At 43.6% G+C, this 22,111-nt stretch overlaps 2 protein-coding genes across 6 annotated transcripts; both read right to left on the bottom strand.

Moving 5' to 3' along the window:
- Positions 1-2,967: 2,967 nt before the first annotated feature.
- Positions 2,968-9,012, bottom strand: LOC136504601 (uncharacterized). Of its 3 annotated transcripts, none has more exons than XM_066499556.1 (9): positions 7,827-9,008; positions 6,301-6,430; positions 5,675-6,216; positions 5,514-5,594; positions 5,281-5,379; positions 4,873-4,986; positions 4,714-4,785; positions 4,089-4,160; positions 2,968-3,937 (listed from the first exon to the last, which is right to left on the bottom strand). In XM_066499556.1, exons 1-9 carry the CDS (start codon positions 8,145-8,147, stop codon positions 3,677-3,679), a joined length of 1,692 nt encoding a protein of 563 aa, XP_066355653.1. In that variant the 5' UTR covers positions 8,148-9,008; the 3' UTR covers positions 2,968-3,676. The 3 variants fall into 3 exon arrangements, with proteins under 3 accessions (XP_066355653.1, XP_066355654.1, XP_066355655.1); XM_066499557.1 differs by having other exon boundaries at positions 2,972-3,937; positions 5,675-6,162; positions 7,827-9,003; XM_066499558.1 differs by having other exon boundaries at positions 3,758-3,937; positions 4,873-4,976; positions 7,827-9,012.
- Positions 9,013-15,940: 6,928 nt separating this feature from the next.
- Positions 15,941-21,438, bottom strand: LOC136505402 (uncharacterized). Of its 3 annotated transcripts, none has more exons than XM_066500552.1 (4): positions 20,722-21,435; positions 19,621-19,866; positions 19,029-19,223; positions 15,941-16,786 (listed from the first exon to the last, which is right to left on the bottom strand). In XM_066500552.1, exons 1-3 carry the CDS (start codon positions 21,433-21,435, stop codon positions 19,092-19,094), a joined length of 1,092 nt encoding a protein of 363 aa, XP_066356649.1. In that variant the 3' UTR covers positions 15,941-16,786; positions 19,029-19,091. The 3 variants fall into 3 exon arrangements, with proteins under 3 accessions (XP_066356649.1, XP_066356651.1, XP_066356650.1); XM_066500554.1 differs by lacking the exon at positions 15,941-16,786 and adding an exon at positions 16,829-18,136 and having other exon boundaries at positions 20,722-21,438; XM_066500553.1 differs by lacking the exons at positions 15,941-16,786; positions 19,029-19,223 and having other exon boundaries at positions 19,713-19,866; positions 20,735-21,435.
- Between the last annotated feature and the right edge of the window lie 673 nt (positions 21,439-22,111).

Genomic DNA, 22,111 nt, shown 5'->3' with positions numbered 1-22,111 from the left:
TTCTATGTACTATTGGACCCACATACTCATCTCTTAGATTCTTGGATTACGTGAAATAGATCAGCTATTTGTTCGTCGTTAGTGACTACTCTCTTTTTTTCTTTTTCTCTGTCTATGTCAGAATAGCTAGCCAAATAGCTGTTGGGGATAGGGATGAAAACAGACGAAAACGGGCGGAAAAACTCCTCCCATTTCCGTTTCTATATTTTTAGCGGAAACGGGATCGGGTTCGGGAAAAAAACGAAATTAAATAATGGATGGGGATATACGGAAATACGGAAACAGACAAATACGGACGGAGAGCCTGAAAAATAAGTTAGAATAACATGATCAAATATTCTTGAGTACATGAACAAAGTCACAATATAATATACACGTACGAAATTATCGGTCCAATATTTACTAGTATACCATGTGTTAATATGTTGACATGCATAATTTGTGATTAGTAGGTTTATAAACATATCAATTTCTAGACATATCTCACATAGATTGAAAACGGGATGAAAAACGGAATAAATACGGGTCAATTCTGGATAAAAACGGGATCTCACGGAAACGGACGGAAAAACCCCTTCCCCGTTTCCGTAAATACGGAAACGGGATCCCACAAATACGAAAACGGATGGAAGAAAGTAGAAAACGGAATGGATCGGAACGGGATTTTTTCCGTCCGTTTTGAACCTTAGTTGGGGACGCCCTAAGGGAGGTTCACTCTTGCTGACGAGACCGCGGGAGGCGGGAGCAGCGGCGGAGGGTGTCGCGGACGGTGAGCGCGTGCGGCGGAGAGGGAGGAACTGGACGCCGAGCGGAGCGCGGATCCTGGGGAGGAGCTGGCGGCAAGGAAGGATGCTGCTGCTTCGAGTGATTCGATGGGACGTCTTCCTAGGCTGGGCAGCCCACTTACAGCCTGTTCGTTTGACTGTGGCTTGTCGTAAATGATCGTAAATTTTCAGTCGGAACAGTATTTTTCTCTCACACAAACCAGCCAGCAGTACTTTCTTCACGAACCAGCAACGATATGAAATAGCCAACCGAACAGGCTGTTAATTAGTAGCTTATCCTGTTATTTTCTTTTACTATTCCCTGTATTTCAGACTTCAAAATATATTATATAGGTCAATTCAACTTTGTCTTAAGTTATACTACTTTTCTAGATTTGATCGTTTTTAATTTTCAAATTATAGGTCAACATCAAATTAGTAGCACATACGTTTTTTTATTGACATATACATGTGCTATACATATTGTAGTCCCTTTCAATGGAATATATATATACACGTAGCGCTATGATGCAATAGCCAAATTAGGCCTTAATAAACTTCTATGAATGCTCAATGTCGTCCTCCGATTTTTAAACTAACCAGTTGAAATGTTAGAATTTATATATAGGCTAGTTGCCCTAAAACCATATACAGAAATTCTAATAAACCTCTAAGGCACATTTATCTATGTTCCCTAATGGATTTTATTGTTTGAGCCCACAAGTAGAGATGAAATATAAATTAATACTATATTACTAGCTGATGTGGAGATAGAAATTATTCTCCTTATATATACGTATCAACCTCTCATGGGAAAAATGCACCAGAACTACTATATGCTGAGCTCCTAGGTTTGGGATTCAGATTTTTTATCTTCTCTATTGCGCCAGAGTATGTGTTCTTATCATGGGTCACCTTCAAGACAATACAAGCGGTGTTGCTTTGACCATTCTTTTGTCAACATTGTTATCAACAACATCGGTCCTCCCGGCCCTGACGACGTCATCCGTACACAAAAGTTAATAAAGACCATAAAAATGGTATTATTACAAAAGGTAATTAAAATCACAACTTCCATGGAAATTGTTTGATATATACGTCTTTTTAAGTGTTGTTGCTGCCTACATGGGTAGAGCCGGTGCTGATCCAAAAATCAAAATTCAATTAATTTTCGATCAACTCACCATCGCTTGTCTAGTCCAGCATCTCCTTTGTAACGAGCCTAGCAGGGGCTTATCCTCTTATTTTTTTCATCCAGAATAGTGTTTTTCTCTCACAAATTCATCCAGCATTCCTCCAAACCATCCAGATTCCTCCAGAATTCAGACAAGCGAACGGGGCTGGCTCCTCTATTTCTCTGCTTTCCTACTACTTTTCTCAAAAAAAAAATGGATGAAGGGCTCCATTGCTTTGTGGGGCAGCTGGATGGCTGGATCTGTCCCTGGTGTCTTTCCACATGATTCATCACGTGTATCAAATATGGTATAATAGTTTGATTATATCGTGATTTTGGTAATTTAATGGTGACGGTTAATGAACTAACATGTTTTTTTCAGCATATCCTGCTAGAGAGTGAAAAGCTGCAGAAACTTGTCGTTTGCTAGTAGCTGGTTGCTCTTTTGCTACCCTTTTCCTGTCCCTAGTACATAGATCTTTTCTCACTGATGAGTGGTAAGCTCTTTATTTACCAGCAATGTTTAATGTGAAGGCATCTGGAACAATGCACTTGTGTAAGTGTAATGGCTCTGTCTCTATGTTACTCAACTAAATTTAATGGTTGACAAAATAGCATCTCGATTAATGCACTCGTAGCACACTGCACCAGCACGAGGTATGCCTTTGACTTGTATGACCGTACCATAGGCCCAATACCTTCCGCGGTACGGTAGTAGTATAATCCTCGCCCTTTTCCTCACATGACATGCTTCTTCTCATCCATACGAGAAACCATAATTAGGTGTTAAACCATGATCTACAACAGCCACAATCATTCCTACGAAGCATCAATAAAACATCCTACGTATCCAGCACCACAGAGGAATAGAGCAACCATGATAGCAATAGTTGTTCAGCTGATGGGCACACCAAAGTTTCAAAGTTTACAGCTGATACCAACAGCAGCACTAAAAATGACAGCTGGAAGGGAAGGTTCAAGGTTCTATACTTCTATCATCACCAGAGGCATTAGCAGTGACTGGCAACAGAAAACAGAACTATAAACAGTAGTAGAGAATTGGACCTCTATTATCACCAGAACGTCATGCTGTCACATATCACAGCACAGACCTGGATTATGCAAGTTTTTGACAGGGTTAATCAGTGTATACAATGTTAACAAGCAGTAATTCCACAGGTGGGAACTTCTAGTGTATTTACAGCCAGTCTCCTGTATCACTTTCATCTTTTCCTTCCCTTCTACAGAAAGACAATACAACAACAACAACAACAACAACAACAACAGAGTCTTTAAGTCCCAAACAAGTTAGGGTAGGCTAAACAAAGCCTTCTACAGAAAGACAATACCAGAAGAAAATTTCTTCTGATTACCATGAACATCCCTTCAAATCTCGACCGTCTTCAGAATGACGTTTCAGCATTCTTCCATGTCAGATCCCTAAACTACTGAAATGAATACACCACAGATCCACCACTATTTTGATCACAGGACGAATAGCACACTGGTTCACAGCTAAACTCATGGGATGCTGCAAAGAGAACCAAGTTCAACAGTGACATGTGTTATACCTATTCGTTCGAGTGTTTCTTTTTCACCCACTTTCTCCTTTCGAACAAAAATTAGTTATCCATCCAGGCAAATTGTTGGTCAGTCTATTTACATTCATGAAGCCTTGTACTATTGCCTTCTTTCCAATGTTGTAGTCGCCTAGACCCCAATGCATAATGCCACACCCTCATGATGATCTTCGCCAACTTTTAATACCCTTTTGAGGCAGTTTGAATGGGCTCCAGCTTTTCCTGCGCTTTGGGCTGTCAGCAAAGATGCCTGATGCCAGTGCCTGCTGAAGCCACAGCTCAAATTCATCTTCAGGGATCATCTCTGCGTCCAAGCTGAAGGGATACCGGGAACTGTAGGATCTCTGAGGCATCCTATCTGTGCCAACCATGTTTACCATAAAAGTTGGACCATGAGTGTTAGGCTTACACTCCATTCCCTGGATAATCAACAACAGTAAAATCAGTTAGAGAAGTAAATTCATATTCCTTTAAATGGAACAATGAAGCATTTCATGTGAATATTCAAAGCTGCAAGTCATACATCAAAATAGCAACAGTAAAATCGGTTAGATTGAGCCAGACGCTCACCTGGCAGGTAGCCCACTCAGACACATCAAATATTTTGCTCTCAGCACAAACAAAGGCTCGTGGTATTTCCATCTGAAGTGAAAAATGCACATTGCTCAAATACAAATACAAATACAATGAACTAAAAAAACTGAGTATCTCAGGACCATCATTAGAAAATAGGCATTCTAGAATTGAGTAGCTTCTAAAGGTTCTGAATATTCAGAATTAGAATTATTTGACTCATGAGACAAATAAGAGATAGAAGCTGAATGACCAAGACCAAGGTACTTTAGGAATCCACCTATATAGCAACTTAAAATATTTGACATAGTCAGATGTCTTAAATACCTGGCCTGTTACTAAATTGGCGGAACCTCAAACAAAACATTAGCCTAAAAAAAGCATAAGACTAGCTTATAGTTCAAAACAAAAGATGGCAAGAACCCATACTTGTCTCTGTAAACACAAAGATTCACATCAGCAGAACTACAGAATTCACACAATTGTCAATTGTGATTTTATTTACTTCGCTCCATTTGTTTGAAACCACTCCATACAAGTTTTCAGCAGTTAAATTACAAAAAACAACACTGTTCATAAGTTCTTCCGTATAATAAATTGTAAAAGCAAGACATCAATGTACCTTGACAGAGGATGAAAATCTGGTTTCAACCCATCCATCTCCATCCTTGGCTTGATGAAACTGATCACAGCCCTACATCCACATAATTCCTACTAATTAACTGCAGTGATACCCAATCAATCGAAAAGTACCCTGAAAAGTCCATACTGGGTGACTAACCTGACAGAATCTTGCTCTTGTTTTGCTTCTCTTGGTGCATATCCATATATGGAAATTACCACACTTAGTGCACTGTATGCGCCTGGACTCGTCTGGGAGAAACTCTACACCACTCTTTAAAAAAAAAGTCTATGAGATAAGTTTATTTAAAGTGAATTGCTTCATCACATCCATTAGACCACTCAAGTGAAAAATACCATTGTTGTGTCCTGACATGTGGACCCAGGGCCCACCTGCCAGTCTCACAAGCAGTAGTATTCCCAGTTTGTGCATCTTTGCAATGGCACCATGCTAATTTCTCAGTAAGTTACACTATACACTTGAATAATTGACCAGATATACATAGAAACCACCGGATATATATAGAAAGAGAAATATAATTGTATGTCAACAGAGATAAGAAACCACCTGTTGAGAGACAACACGTGATCTCGGAGTCATTTTCAGTGATTCTTCTTTCCTCAGTTGTTCATCATAGCTGTTTTTCTTTGTGAAATCAGAGAGAACCTGCAGGAAGGTATGACTACACAAGTTAACTTCATCAAGAATCAGAAAGGTAATAAAGAAAAGATACACTACTGGATTAAACAATAATCTAGACAACGAAAAGTCAAAGCATAAACATCTGAACAAACACTTGCCTCATAAGCTGATTGAAGCTTTTTGAATGATTCACAAGCCAATGGATTTCCCAAATTTTTATCAGGATGTACAAGCAGGACCTAGAGAAACAAAATACAAGACTGTAAAAAAGAGGACAGTAATATGAATTTCTATTGTATATGGGGTTGTGATGTAGTACCATTCTGTGATATTCTTTTTTCAAGGTCTTTTGATCAATGCTTCTATTACGAGGTACGCCCAAAACTTCATAATGGTTTGAACCATCCATTATCCTCTTAATCTCATCCAATGAACTAGAATCAGATTTCACTACTTTACTAGGAGGTTCCTCTTTTTGTACATGTAACACATCTTGGATGGGTGCTGAGCAGTATGGCTTCGCCGAAGACACGGTCTCAGGTTCACTATCAAGAACCGGTGGGAATTCACAACTACGATAGAACTCATCCATAACTGGATCAGAATCCTTCATGTCTTGAAACTGGCTTTCTTCAGTGCTTCCTTCGTATCCTTGCGCTAACTTATTAAGAAGATCATTTGTCAAGAAAGAAAGGTTGAGTGTCAAGAAGACTCCAAGCCACCCAACACGAACAGCCACAGAATAAATAGCATATGAAGTCAAAACAGGTATCACATATCGAGCATGTTTCAAAGAGCACATACAACCTGCATTAACGCATAGAAGCCTATCATCAGGTGTAAGCGTCAAAAAAAATATGACTACGGGAAAAAACAAACAGGGTAGGGACTTGTAGGAAATATAAGCATTCTCACGAGCAGATTTGTAAGTTTAAATAAACAAACCTCCAGCAACCAGAAGCATTCCTGTAATCCAAAAGTAGCCATACATCCACATTATTAATATCCCAAACAGCCCAACAATGAAAAGGCCAGGTGTATAGCCCATATAGTGAACAACTGCAGCAGCAGCCCCCTGAAATATTGAGCTATTAAAAAATTAGCAAACAACATACCTTCAGATACTTTCTAATCCTATAAATCTAAATATGAAATCGTGTGTCCTTACTTGCAAGTAAAAGCTACATATTATACAAGTACATTTGATGACAATGAACTACGCAGTCAGCATGAAAATGTCAAAACCTAGCAGTGAAAAAATATCAGGGGACCTAGCATTAGGATTCTTTAGTTTTATTTTGTTTCTACTGCTTGAATTCATGTATGACTTACCTAGTGCAATCTAGCTGAAAAGGTCTAACATTCTTCCGTATTAATTAAGCCCACTACAGTTCACAACTGGGGCTACAAGCAGATAGAAACTCAAACTATGGCAGAGGCATAAGTGCATATTAGAGTTAATCCATCTACGGTCTTGTTTGGATGTACGTGTATCCATCTCAATCCATGTGTGTTGGACTGGGTAAATTCCACCCCAAACCACTCCAACACACATGGATTGAGGTGGATACATGTGCATCCAAACAAGACCTACAATGAAAAGTATGCTATGTTCATAGGTATTAACATTTCAATTAATCAAACAAACAGTAGTTAGTGCACGATGAAACAACTGAACATCAACTTTCTAGCATTTTGCTGAGATAGGATCCTCGCAGGGTACATATTACAGACACGATGCATTCTCACAAATAGCAAGTCGGTTTATGAAGGATGGAGTAGCATAGCATCATTCTAGAATAGTAAGATATATTCACATAACAGGATTAGTAGGTCAGGTCATACTCAATCCGAAAGTTGTGTTTCATCACCATCCTAACTTTGGTAGCAAAACAAACTAGACAGAACTAAGTAGTGCAAAAGAAACTTAAAACGCAGCAGTTCACATATGTTACTACTAAAGTAGCGAGAATCATGTTCAATCACCATCCTACCTTTGGTAGCAAAACAAACTAGATAGAACAAAGTAGTAGTATTAAAGAAGTTGAGAACGCAGTGTGCAGTCCATAGATGTTCTTTGGTAGCAAAACAAACTAGATAGAACTAAGTAGTATAGTATAAAAGAAGTTGAAAACGCAGTGTGCAGTTCATAGATGTTACTTCGCGATAGCATAGAAGAAGCTTACTACTAAAAGCTTCACACAAACATTTAGCAGCAACACATGAAGGCAACCAGTGGCGGCACAGTTTAGGCCATCCTATCCTATTTGTTTCACCATCCATCAGGCAACACTTTAACCACTTTCGTAAAGAAATGTAACCTCACATGCAACGCAAAGTTGGACAGCAAAAGCAGCACATGTCAAGATTTAGAATCTATCACCCAAAATCCTTATCCGGTAAATCAAATCTGAGCTAAAGGTTGAGAAGCAACAAGACAAGACAAGTAGGATTTGCGGAGGAGCACGAACCAGGCTAAGAAGCGCGTAGAGGGCGCAGGCCGGCGAGGTCATGCAGACGAAGAAGCTCCAGAGGATGACGAAGACGGCGGCGGGGCCGAGGCTGGCCACCGCCAGCACCCCGCGCGCCGTACACCCGCGCCATTGCCGCAGCGCGGCGAGCGCGAGGCGCGAGGAGGTGGCGCAGGCCCGGGACACGGCGGGCCAGTGCCGATCGACCAGGAAGGCGAGGCGCTCCCTGTTGCCGCACGCCGCCGTGTGCGCCCACGCCAGGATGTGCTTCTGGGACAGCACCCACATCCACGCCTGCTTCCACAGCCCCAAATCCGCCATCTGGATTGGGAGCCGCAGGAAACACCGAAATCCAATCGGAAAATGCTCAGTCCAGGGGCCGCGAGAGCCCCATCTCCCCCCCAACCGAATTCAAAAAATACTCCTCCACGAGAACCGAAGCAGCAGCAGCTCGCAAGAACCTGCTTCCCCCAAGCCTCTCCAATCCAAAAACTCGAAGAAGAGGGATAAGCGTCGCAACCAGCTCAAGAACGAGCCAAGAACCACCGCTCCCCGCCCGGGTCAGAGCCAGACACGCCCGAGCACAAACCGGATCGAGCCCTAAACCCAGTTGCCGCCACCTCAGCTGAATTGGCCGGGGACGGCAGGAGCTCCCTGGAAGCCGCCGCTTTAAGATAGGGGGGGAAGCAAGCAATAAACGACGAGAAACCCCCGGGGGAGCCTCAGAAAGGCGCCATCTTTCGCGGGGGGCTGCGGGCCGCCGACACCTGCGGATGCCGGATGGATCTCGCGCCGGTGAGTCGGCGGGGGCGGGGGGTAAAATAGACGGGAATCCGAGCTTTGGCGCAGCCGGCGTCGCTCTCTTTTGCTGGTGCTTCGCTCGCTCGCTTTTGCTGCGCTCGGGCTCGTGACAAAAGAGGGATTGCGGTAGAGTTAAAAGGGAAAAGAGAAGACCAAGGAGAGATCTTGCAAAAGAGGGCAGGGAAAGAAAGATGAGGAGAGACAGGATTAGGGATAACTTGGGAGCAGTGAGAGTGTGGGAGAGGAGAGGAGACACTGTTAATGGAACGGGGCAGGGCATGGGGAGAGGAGAGGAGAGGAGAGGAGCAGGGCAGGGGTGCTCGGTGCTGATGGATATGGGATGGGTGGTTAGAGAGGGAAAAGAGAGTGTTTTGTTCTGCAGACTGCAGAGGAGAGAAAGGTTAGAGAAGCTGCCAATTGAATGAGTAACAGTGACACCAGCAACAGGAAGATGTGAGAATATATATGAATGAATGATGATGGTGACTCAGATTTAGGCAATTTTATGAGTTTGGGAAAAATATTAATAACTGTTTCGTTTAATTAATGATGATGAGAATGAAAATTATTATTGGTTCAAAAAAATTGGTATGCCAAAAGTACTAATAATGAGAAAACGTGGTAGGAGAACACAGAACAGACACCATGTTCGCTTATGCTGAAATTTGGCTTATGCTGATTCTTATGCTGAAATGTTGTGAGAAAAAAACACTGTTCTATGGCTGAAAAATAGCTCAAGCGAATAGGGCAGAGTTCATTTATGCGCTTGGCATTAAACTTGAGTTATTAATCACAGAAGAGTGGAGGTGGAGTGGTTAGCTGCTTAAGAAGTACTCTACTCATCTATCCCTGGTGGCAGTAAACTGGGAATTTTTTTTATTTTTAACATTTTTTGTAAACTCATTTAAAATCTAACACTGTTTTAATTTTTTTCAAAACTAACACTTTTGACCGCGCCTATTTTCCTGGCGCGACAAAACGCCTGTGCCGCAACATGCATGGTGGCGCAGCGAGAGGGGCGACGTGGCGACGACCGGGGCGCTGACCGTTGACGTGGAAGGGTCTGCCGCGCCACCGATCTTGGCGTAGCAGTGACGCGCCCTGATCGGTGCGCGGTAGAGCCGGCTAAAAGGGCCGCGGCCCAGTCCCGCCTGCCTTCGCGCCTTCGCCTGCCTGGCTGCCTGCCCGCCGCGCCTTCGGGCCCGCCGCCCCGCCTGCCCGTTTGCCTGCCCGCCACTCCCAAGTGCTGTCGGCGTTCGGTCCTCTGTTGTCGCCTCCCTCCCTCCCTCCCTTCCCTTCCATTCCCTGGCCGCCTCCCTCCCTCCTCGACCTCGTTCAAGGTAATGACGCACTTTTTATTTTAGTTTGAATGCTAGATTGAAATATTATGAATCAGAGTTAAGGTTAGGAGAAAAATTATGTTTGGGAACTATGGGCTATGGTTTAGAGGAAGATATTAGTTTGATTTTATCGATGTAAAGGTTAATTATTTAGTTAGAAGTATGTTTATCATGTATATTTTTGTTGCTATAAGTGTTGGTTATTTTATTTGAGTTGTAATGCAAATGATTATATTTTACATTAATATGCGATGTTTTGATTGATGTTTAATTTGAATCATTTTATTAGATGGAAGACATGTTTCGGGAGCAGTTGTGGCGAAAATGGGGTCGTCCTAGAGAATTGTACCCTGACGAGTCTAGCAAAGATGCCCCCGTCCCTCCTGACCTCCCTGTACCTAATTGTGACTGTAGTCGTCCGGCCGACGTGTTTCAATCGAGACATCTGGACATAGTGGCTCGTTGCTTCTACACATGCAGTCATTTTAATGTAAGTAATTGTTTCCGTATATTTTTTTCTTCATTTGTATTACTAGGTTACTAATATTTTATTAGAATTTTGTTGTGTAGGCCCATGAGAGGTGCTTTTTCTTTCAGTGGATCGACGGTGCAGACAAGTTTGACCCTATGTACCTCCTTTTCGATGATTGGTGGAGAGGACGACATCCACGAGAGCACTTCGAGCGGTGGGTTCCACCTCCCCCTAACCCCCCTCCAATGATGGCTAAGGAGAAGCACTTAGCCGCAGTTAGACGACTCGAGGAACCTCCTCTGTGCGATTGCGGAGATCGAGCTGTGATAAACCCTGAGAATACGTTGGAGTTTGTGTGTCCAAACAAGCATGAAGTAAGTGTAAAGTGTATGTATTAAAATGTTGAGCTATATGTGTTCATGTACTAATGTTACCTCATTTAGGTGTTTTCAATGGCGAAGTGTCGTTTCAAGGAGTGGTTCTATGGTCCTAAGAACCAATAGCCAGAAGAACCGCCAGAGGTTAAGGAAAAGAAGAAATAAAGGATAATTTACAGAGCACCTCGTGTCATGTGCGAATGTGGTGTTAAATCCAACTATGGCCTAGTCCCTTCAAAGCTTGAAATTGGCCATTATTGCGGCCATATGGTTGACTATGATGAGGTTGGTTATTTTTGTGATAAACATGAAATCATATTTTATTTCTTTTGCTAAGACATATATGATATAATTTTTTGTTTGAATAGAGCACTATGAAATGCAGGTGAGAATGTTACGATGGTCAAGCTAAGTTCTTGAATGAACTAAAGGGGAGACAAGTAATTGCACGGAAGAGGGGATATGGATATGACTACGTCAACCTATTCGTTAAACATCACAAAGACAAGATGCGTGAGTTTGCTAGACAGTGCGGAATTCGTAACCCGATCGATGTTGGGCTACGTCAACCTATATATCTTGCATGTTTCCCATGTATTTTAAAATAGTAGCGTGTAATTTATGTTATTAGCATCAGATCAATGTAAAAAAACTAGGCCCACGACGCGACACGTTTGGCAGATCGATGTTCTCGTTTGGCACGTAACCCTAAGCCCAGGTTCTGTAGCCTCAATTCCAATTGAATGGGAGCTGCTGTCGGTGCAGTAAACAACTACAAGTGCTGTCGCGATGCATTGAAACGAATATGAAGCAAATAATTAGAGTCCGTGCGCAAGTTGACAAGTTGCGACATAACATTTTAATTGGTTCATGAGTCTGCAAGTTTCGGACGACAATATTCGTTTGACATAAGTTCGACATAACCAACTAAGTCCCAGGAGTGTAAGGATCCCTCGGACGCCTCTGTCTCTTCGGATTTGTAGGCAATACAGTGGGAGTGTAGCCAACGTCGGTGTGGGGCCTTCAAAGGAGCCAAGGGGGCCTCTGTGTCGGTGTCAGTCAAGAAGTGTGCTCGGTGCGGGTCGTCGTACTCCACCTCAAGAAGGGGGTACAACTGGTGCTGCATGGGAGGGGCCATCCTATTATAAATTGATAAACAAAGGGTTAGAGTATTCAAATTAACAATATTCAAATTAACATTATGTAGCATTGCAAAATTTGAACTTCTATGTATGGACCTGCTGCCCTTGTCTTCTATGCCTGCTAGCCTTGTGACTAGGGTCTTCGCAAACGGAGCAAAGATTTCTGTCACGGGTCTCGTTGAAGTCTCCCCCTCCATACATGTCTTCGACGTACCCTCTCATAGCGTCTATGTCCCCCTTGAGTCGCTTCTTCTTCCTCCTACCCTTCCCTATCTTCATTAGATTAGGATGCGTCACATAGTCATAACCATTATAAGGTGGCTACTGTGTTGGGTCAAGGTATGGCTCGAGGCTCATCTCCCAAATACTAACGGTGTTCTAACGGAGATACAAGGGTGACATATATGGCAGATCCTCATAGTTGTACCCGCGAACCCTGCAGGCCGTGATCATATGAGAGCAAGGGGCATGCATGATCTAAGGGACATTGCAACTGCACTCTAACTTTTCAAGATCAACTCGGTAGTTTCGTCCATCATAACGTTCGCCGCCCAAGCTTATGCCACCCTTACCCCGTACACTAAAGATATGGCGGTAGGGTCCATATGGCTCGGCGGTGTGCTACTTGGCCAATTCCTCGGCCTCCTTCAAATGTTCTGCTCCGGCCTTTTCCAAAACGTCCCTGCTCAGCTATATTCCTCTGCACAAGTTCCCACCTCTTGACAAAATATTCGTTGCACTTATGAAAGGAGAACTCAACAATTCTAGAAACAGGCAACGATCGAACTCCGGTGAATACACGGTTGAAGGACTCCGAGGAGTTAGTGGTCATGATGCCATACCTGAAACCCCCTCGTCATATGCTAACGCTCACTGAGCCTTCTGTTCCATCTGTGTCTCTAACCAGGCCTTTCCCGCTTCATTTACCATCTTGTCTAGTTCTCTCTTTGTCTCCTTGAACTGGTGCTCTGTACGTATACAACATAGAGCCTTTACCTTGTCACATACCACCTGCTTTCTCTGACGCCATTAGAAATTAGCGGTAAAGTGTCTCATGCACCATCTATGCACTAGAGGCGGGAACCCATCTATATGCTCAGCTACAGAACAGAGGGCCGGGCGCCGACAACACTTGGGAGTGGCGGGCAGGCCAGCGGGGCGGCGGGCAGGCGCGGCGGGCGCGAAGACACGGCGCCTAGGCGGCTAGGCAGGCGAAGGCGCGAAGGCAGGCGGGACTGGGCCGCAGCCCTTTTAGCCGGCTCTGCCGCGCCACCGATCAGGGTAAGTCACTGCCGCGCCAAAATCGGTGGCGCGGCAGACCCTGCCACATCACCGGTCAGCGCCCCGGTCGTCGCCACGTCACCCTCTCGCCGCGCCACCATGCATAGCGCGGCACAGGTGTTTCGCCGCGCCAGGGAAATAGGCACGGCCAAAAGTGTTAGTTTTGGAAAAAAATTAAAACAGTGTTAGATTTTAAAATAGTTTAAAAAAGTGTTAAAAATAATAAAAAAATTCTAAACTGAAATGTGTACGGTAGGTAGGGTTAGCTTGGGAAACATGCATAGGGAGTTGTGAAGTGTCGACTGTACTGTAGTATACTATCACCAAGTGAACATAATTTTGTTTCAAAGGGATTTTCTTTTCCGTCACCAAGTGATCATATTTTGAAATTGCCAATAATCCTGTCTCACGAGGAAAAAAATGGAGTAAGAAATGTTGATGCCATAGGGAAATGTAGAGACCCTAAATAAGATAATCACTTTTTTTTTTAGGTTCGATGAGCCATGGCTAGTTACCAGTAGTTGAACTAAAAGCTAGCTTAAATTAGCTAAGGTTGACAGACAACTAGTTAAAAAGGCTTGCCAAATTAATTAACTCACCTATTAGCCCTTTTTGTTTGGATACAATAAGACTAATTTTAGTTATTTTTAGCTAGCTACCAATTAACTCTTGTATCTAACAAGTCCTTAGTCCTTTTCAAAACTATGGATATGTTTGGCGTCACTCCAGCTTCGGCTCCTGCACCAACGCTGGGCTGGAGCCGCATCAAAAGGAAGAGTTTTCCAGGGATTAGTTTTTATGGTAGGGCGGTGCACAATGACGGAGCCTCGTTTAGCCGGAGCGATGCCGAACTCACCCTACATATATATATAGCATGCCAAATTAAAATAACCAGATGCATGTACTTGTTGATGCTAGATGGAATATATACAATTTCACCGTCACCTGACTATGATTATGCTTGCAAAAGTAATGCCAGTCCCTCGTGACTCCTCTTTCTCTCTAGTGCCAAAAATTCCATAACAATCTAGGAGTTTGATAGCCTTTTGTTTCCTTTCTTTCTCCACCTTGTTTTCTCCCTTTTTTTTTTCTTTGCATTGCATGTGGGTCCATGCATATAGTTTCTCTCCCTCCAAACATCCTTTTTCTCTTTTTATTTTTCTAAAAAAATAGAAAATACAGGTGTCCACATGGACACCAAACACAAAAGAACAAAATGACACCCAGCACAAAAGAACACAAAATAGAAATAGGTGGTTCCTCCATTGCCTTTGGTCGTTGCAGTTTGGTACCAAACAGTTGAGAAGTGTTGGATCAAACATAGCAATGGTGTATGGAACTATGGATGGAGGAGATGAACCACCAGAACTAAGGCTGGACGAAAAACTCGAAGCTCGTTAGCTCGTTCGGCTCGTGGCTGACTCGACTTGGTTCGGTTCGGCTCGTTATGATAACGAGCCGAGCCAAGATTTTAGCTCGTTAGCTATAACGAGCCAACTCAAGCTAGCTCACGAGCCGTTCACGAGCTAAACGAGCCAAGCTTTCAGAGAAAAAAGTATCAAAACTTATATTAGTTTTTGCATTACTTCATGTTTTGCACTTTACAATTGACTGGTAACTGGTCTAGATCCTATAAATTAACTGGTAACCGGTCTAGATGCATTTCTTTTATATTATTATTATTCTCAAACTTTAGATAAATGCAAATATTATATTTTGTGTATTTGTTATACCTGGCTCGCGAGCTGAACGAGCCAGCTCAAGCTTTTAACGAGTCGAGCCGAGCTAACTTTCTGGCTCGTTAGGATAACGAGCCGAGTCGAGCTAGCTCGTTATCTTAACGAGCCAGAACGAGCCGAGCCGAGAGGAGCCAGCTCGTTATCCAACCTTAACCAGAGCTGATGAACCGTCCAAAAAGGTTACAAAGCTTGTCGTCACATATGCAAATGGAGGAAATAGGATGCCATTATGCCAATGTCCTGACACTAATCTTTTTGTTTGAAGCAAGCCTGCAAGAGCGTTCCAAGAGTACTCTCTCTGCCCTTCCCATGCAATTTACCAAGTTCAGGAGGGTGATTGTACAAAATGAGATCACTGGGTCACATGCCATCCACATGCCTAATTATTGGGGCAGGTGCTAGCAAAATTATAGGCCTGCATGGTAAAGATAAAAGAAATATTTTTCTGGGGGCGAAAGATAAAAGAATACCATCCGTCCAAGTTGACCTGTGATGCTATATGAGAGATGTGAGATTCTACCAGGTCAAGAAGCGTCTGCATGACCCCAACCAAGATTTGTTTTGGCATGGCATCCTTCAAGCAAAGCAACATGGCATTTGTTTTACCTTTCATCTTTTCTTCCTCCCTCCTTTGTTCTTTGTTTCTTTTTCTTTGCATATTTGATTCATTATTCATAGCTACTTCTATACAATTGACCAAAATTTAATTTTGGTTTACAGATCAGACAACTCATCAATGTGTGACGAAATTTTGCCTTCATCTTAGGAGACAGCAGAGACACATATGACAAAAGAAAATGGTTTTGCTTCTCAATGATTGCATGCATATGCCATGGCACAAGGGTAGCATGCAAACGCGGGTAAGGCTATCTCCAGCAACAGCACCTAAAATACAAGACATATTCATGCTTTGGGTAGCGCTACAGGCAAAATGTTCAATACATATTCGGCATCTTCTCCAACAACAAGACCCAAAATATAATCCTTTCTGCAAATGGGTTTCCAGGAGAGAGAATACCCATATTTGGATTGTGTCTCTCAGGCAACCCAAAATAGGTCTTCCGTATAGGTACTCTGTTGCAGGCTGATTTTGGGTCTCTCACTACCCATTTTGAGTTTGAGTCTCCTTATTGGAGACAGTCTAATACTGAATTTCAAAACCTTAATTTAAACATGGGTTTCGATTTTGCAGGGTTTTTGTACATTATTTGCAGGGGCAAGACTAGTTCACCAAACCAGCATAAATGTAAAGATTTCTATCTTGACTTGGCGCTCCTTGTTTTCAATTGTTGTCATTCTATAATAATCCATCCATAATCTGCAACGAGGAGAAAAGTCAGATGAAGTACTCAGATTGAACTCCTCCCAACACTTGCATCTTTTTCCCTTGGCCTGGCCTGGTGCTTGCAGTTACTTACACAACAACCCTGCAAACCTCACCATCAGTCACATTCCCTGCATGTTTTCTAATCCTTGTGCATATTGTATACAATGCTCAACTTCCCATTCTTTTCACAAAATCACAATAATGATAGTCCAGAAACATCAACCTCATAATCACACATCACGTTTTGGATGACAAAAGCAAGAATATTGCAACAAGTTGGGCGTTGGCAGATCAACTCATCATATTTTGTGAAAACAGGAGCACTGCTGCAAAGTGCAAACTGGTGGACAATCAAACCAAACGACCGGGTTGGAATGGATGGACAGCGATGGGTGAGGTAGATGAACAGGAGAGAACCACTTCACAAGTTGTCAGGGACTTGCCATGCTACCTGCTCTCAGTCTGTCTCACCACCAGTTTCCTGCAATTTCTGGAGGTAGTCAAGGAGTTGGCTAAAGATCGCATACAAGTATAGCTTTTGTCAAAAAAAAAAAAAAACGGAGGAAAAAAACAGAGAAAAAAGATGCAGATGCACAAGATGAGACGGCATCTCATGACCCCGACATTCCTTTCCAGCGACCCTGTGCTGCAATCCTTACACATCACGTCTCATGATTCCCAGATTTTTTTTTATATACATATACAGCAATAGCTCTAGTGATTTTCATTCGCATGCTATGAATGAATGAATTAGTCGAGCACAGACTTCGAAAATGCTATGAATGGATCATCAGCCCATCAAACTTGCATCATAGCATGTGACTAGCCAAAAGGGCAAAACAGAATTAGGGGGTGTTTAGTTCTTTAGCCGCTCCTAAAATTCATGTCACATCGAATATTTAGATACTAATAAAGAGCATTAAATATAGATTAATTATAAAATCAATTACATAGATAGAGGCTAATTTGCGAGACGATTTTTTAAGCCTAATTAATCTATCATTAGCATACGATTACTGTAGCAACACGTTGTCAAATCATAGACTAATTAGGCTTAAAAGATCCGTCTCGTAAATTAGTCGCAAGTTATGTAATTAGTTTTATAATTAGTCTATATTTAATACTTCATGCATGTGCCTAACCATTCGATGTGACAGAAATTTTAGGAGGGCATGTAGATACCAAACACCCCCTTACTCCTCCTGAGGCACAGAAGAATTCTACCTGCCATGGTAACCGGTAGAGCGAGCAGTTCAGCTACAAGGTTGCATTAAGAAGTCATTTTCAGTTCTTTGTTGTGAGCTGTCTTGTTCATCAGTTTCGATTATGCTTTCTGGGTTTCCTGGGAAAATCATTATGGGCTTCACCTTCCATAGAATTTAGTCTTTACATGGTTTCAGCAGAGGTAAGCAAGAAAGAAACAATAATAATTAAAAAAAAAAATTGGACCACGGCATCAATAATGAAGCACACAAGGTGGCGTGTGGACGGCGGAATAATTTTAGACGCCAAAAAAAGCCTCCACCTTAAATCACAATCATCACCCAACTCAGCCACAAAACTAGTGGCCAAATACATGCTACAATCTTCTGAAAGCAAACTGCCACGAGACTCTTGTCTACTATCTAGCTTCCTTGGGCAGTTGGATCATCTATGCACAGCTTGGCTCTGGCAAACATATTACCTCGCATAAGGTTGACTTTGCGATATATTATTGCCACCAGCAGGCTTAAACTCCAAGCGATAAGCTCTGCAAAGGGGCAACTGTATGCGCTATTCGCTTTCTGCCGCAGCCAGCCCAGACTGATCTCATATTTCAATTGGGAAGGTCCTGACAAAACCAGGGTAAAAAAGATGGGGATTAAATAGGGCAAACACAAGAAGGTTTACCCAACACGCAAAAGCAGCAGAGCAGCATAACATCAACCAAATTTTGCATATGAGGAATAGATAAATGTTTAGGGAGGAAAGACAGAATGAACAAAAGAGGGTTTAGGTCCCCTGAATAGTATGTTGTTAATGTTGTCTCTATAAGTGTAATTTGTTGATTCCATAAAACCTCTTCTTTAACATATGAATTGTGTCCAATTATATAATGCCACGATAATAGCATGACTTTTGAGAGCAACTTGCCATCAGTGCAAACCTGGACAGTAAAAACATGACTTCTTATGAACTTTGTCAGCACAATTTCCGACAAAAGAATCTCTAATGATAATGGTACGAAAGCCTGCCGTATCTAAATTATGATTTGGTCACAATCAAGTAAACTGATTCTCAATGAGCAAAATTCTACTGGAGAAGTTAGCCACAAGAGTGAGGAGTTAATGCAAGACTGAGTCAGCAGAGTTTTAGAGATCTCAGACCAAAATAAACAAAAGCGTTATTTTTCAAAAGTACAGTAAACGGTCCATACCATACCAAGGAAATGCACTGTGTCCAATTGAAGCCACAAAAATGTAATTGGTAAAAAGCAATTCATGAAAATCTCTAACCAAAAGCATGCTATATCATTACAAAGATACAAAGAACATAGAGCTAAGGCGTATGTTTAAGCTGATTTCTTGACAGTATAAGAAACTGATTTTCAGTTCTAATGCAAGTTCAACATAATTTTGCTGGTAGAAGCAGTACAAGTAATTTGCATTCTGAAAATTGAATCAAGATACAAGAGAACAAAGGTTAGCAATTAAAATAACCAAGTCAAACGGCATTATTCTTACCTGAAGTCATAAGGAAACAAAACATGTCTCCAAATGATTACGCTAACATCTGTGCTTTATTGTTCATCTTCGATATCCCGTTACAAAACGCTTGATCTCTGCAAAGTCTAAAACTGTTTTGACATTGTGAAAAGAAGAACTCCACTTTGTGCTTATCAAATCAACAAGGAACTCAGACTGTTTGTCGCCATTTGTCTGTCAAATAGATGCACAGAGGTATTTGAATGTCACATCCCTCTGGAACAATAATTTCAGTATACGATTTGCAAAACAATAAAAACAAACTGTACCAAATGAGTCCAGGCTATGTAGGATAACTGGGTTGGGGTAATCATTAAGGTATAAAACAACATTTTTCATGTCTCATAGGATTATATACTTCCATAGGAGTTTCAGGCCTTGCAACAAATTCAGACGTTGCTTTACTAAATGATCAACTGAAGGGTGATACAAATTGAAGTTCAAATTCAGCTAGACAGGAGAACATCTTGATAAAAAAAAAGAGTTTCCTATAAGAGGATCATACTGAACTCATCCAGTCACATTGGCAGTTAGTGTAACAGTCTTTGAGAAATGGTGACAAAGATATTACCTCAAAAACAAAGAAACCCCCAGGTTTCAGAACTGAGGATAACCCTTCACAGAGATGGAACAGATGCTCAAGGCCATCCTTGCCACCATCAAGCACCAACTTTGGTTCATGCCAACCAACCTCAGGTTGCAGACCAGGTAGGTCATCGGTTGGTATGTAAGGAGGGTTACTAATCACACCCATAAGTTTTCCTTTCAAATCTTCCAGAGGTTCAAACCATGAGCCATGCCTTATTTCAACTTTATCCTGATTCCAACACAGAAAAATGTATTAATCGCGACTTTCTATGAACTTCAGCATGGTTTAATAAATTGAGCTGTGCAGATAAATTACAAATTCAAGCTCGTTGACACTCATCTTTTGACTTCCTAGACTATTATTGACGCTAACTAGGGTGTGTAGCTCCCTAACTATTAAAGTGGATGTAAGACAAGCTATCAGAAAGTGATAGATACAGCATGGGGCAAAACAAAAGTGTGTAGTTTTAATTCTATATATACCAGTTTAACACAACAAACGAACACACAATACTATCAGAAAATTCACATTTATGCTCACGACCACCTTTGAGGTGGATGTGAGCATCTTTGGGCATACTTTCAGCATCGATTTGAGCAGCTGAGCTGCTGAGCATCTTTGAGCATCCAACTTAAAGGCTAAAAGGAACATCTTTGAGCATGCTTTCCTGAACGAAAGCCACACCAAAAGTCGAACGAGGCTACTATAGCTGTATCATCGTAACACATTGTGTCCCAGCTTCAAATCTCCCTAACTTCATATCTAAATTGACAACTCAAAACCATATTTTTCAATCAGTTCGTTCTACATTTTCCAGCCAAACATACACCTATGCTAACTATCCACATTTCAGCCATAAGCAGCGAAACAGCAATGAGCACTCTATCTAGAGGAACACATGCTGACATAGCTCGGTAGACTTCTTGTCACTGATGAGGACAAGATGATAAGTGATAATCATGAGAACGCTAAATTAGCTCTGTGTACGCCCAGTTTTTTTTTTATAAAGCTGTGTACTCTCGTTTACTCACTTATAACCTGATCAATGAAAAAAAAGAACTCAAAAGAAACGCAAGCTCTCACCTGCACCCCGTACCTATGGACGTTTAGCCTGGCGACGTCGATGGCCACCTCGCTGACAGCCGTGGCGAACACCCTCCCTCCGGCACCGAGCTCCCTCGCCACAGCCACGGCGATGGCGCCGCTCCCGGTGCCGAGGTCGGCCCACCACCCGTCGGCGAATCCCTCGACGGCGCGCACCACGTCGACGACGGCCTCCGTCTCGGGGCGCGGGATGAGGACGCCCTCCGCGACGGCGACCACCAGGTCCCGCCAGTGCTCGTTCCCGACCACGTACTGGAACGGCGTGCGCTCCCAGACGTGCCGCAGCCACAGGGCCTCGAGGTCCTCGAGCGGAGCGCGGAGGAGCACCGGGCCGTCGGAGGCGGCGGAGGAGGAGGAGGAGGTGGTGGCGGTGGCGTCGGCGACGAGCCAGCGGAGGTGGCGGTGGAGGTGGGGCGCGGAGGGCGGGACGAGCGCGGCCGCGCGGCGGCGGAACGCGGCGAGGGCGGCGGGCGGGACACGGTGGGACGCTGGGCGGAGGAAGAGCGGGGTGGGGTCCGCGTCCGGGGGCGGGGTGGAGGTGGGTTCCACGCGGGGAGTCGGCGGCGTGAGTGGGGAGGCGGAGGAGAGGGGTTTGGGGAGGAGGAGGCGGTGGAGGTGGAGCGCGCGCGGCCTCGAGGGGAGGAAGGCGGAGGAGGAGGAGGAGGTCAGGGGGCGGGAGGAGAGGGTGAGCATGGCCATGGCGGAAGTGGCCGTCGGGTTGGGTTGCGGGTGAGGACGGGGACGGATGGAGATGGGCTTGTTGGGCCCAAGCTCAAGCTATTCGGCCCATTAACGTTTTATGAGGCAGGTCCAAGTGGGGACGACGAGAGAGGCCACACGAGTACACGACACGCGCAGGCAGCCAGGCACACGGCCCACAGCCCACAGGCGACCCTGCAACTGCAAGCAAGCAATGCCGCCGCCATGCCGCTTGCGTAGTAGACGGCATGCACTACGGCAGGCTGGGTCGGGTCGCTGACGGATCAGGGAAATCCCCGACGAGCAGAACAGCAATGGAGCGTCATCGACCGGTCACCGGCAGAGGACGGCAGAGTTTAAACGCCAACGGAGCGTGAGCGTCAGCGATGCAGACTTGCAGAGACGATGACAGGTCGGTGCAGGAGCCGTAGCATGCATGCTTCGACCTGCAATGCGAGTCCTCGAGCTTAGCACGAGCAGGGAGTTCTACTCCTAGTAAATAAATGCTAGTATTACAGTAATGCTGCACCTGCAACCAGCAACTCCGATCCGACGAGGTGGACGGATTCAGGTCTGCCAAGCGAATGCCAGCGAGCTACTGCACTGATCAATGGCCGATGGCGCCGGCGACCGGCCGGGGAGACGAGACGACGACCAGGAACGCATACAT

Source organism: Miscanthus floridulus, chromosome 14 (assembly GCF_019320115.1).
Source record: "Miscanthus floridulus cultivar M001 chromosome 14, ASM1932011v1, whole genome shotgun sequence".
NCBI classification, from domain to species: domain Eukaryota; kingdom Viridiplantae; phylum Streptophyta; class Magnoliopsida; order Poales; family Poaceae; genus Miscanthus; species Miscanthus floridulus.
This window is presented reverse-complemented; position numbering and strand designations above follow the sequence as displayed.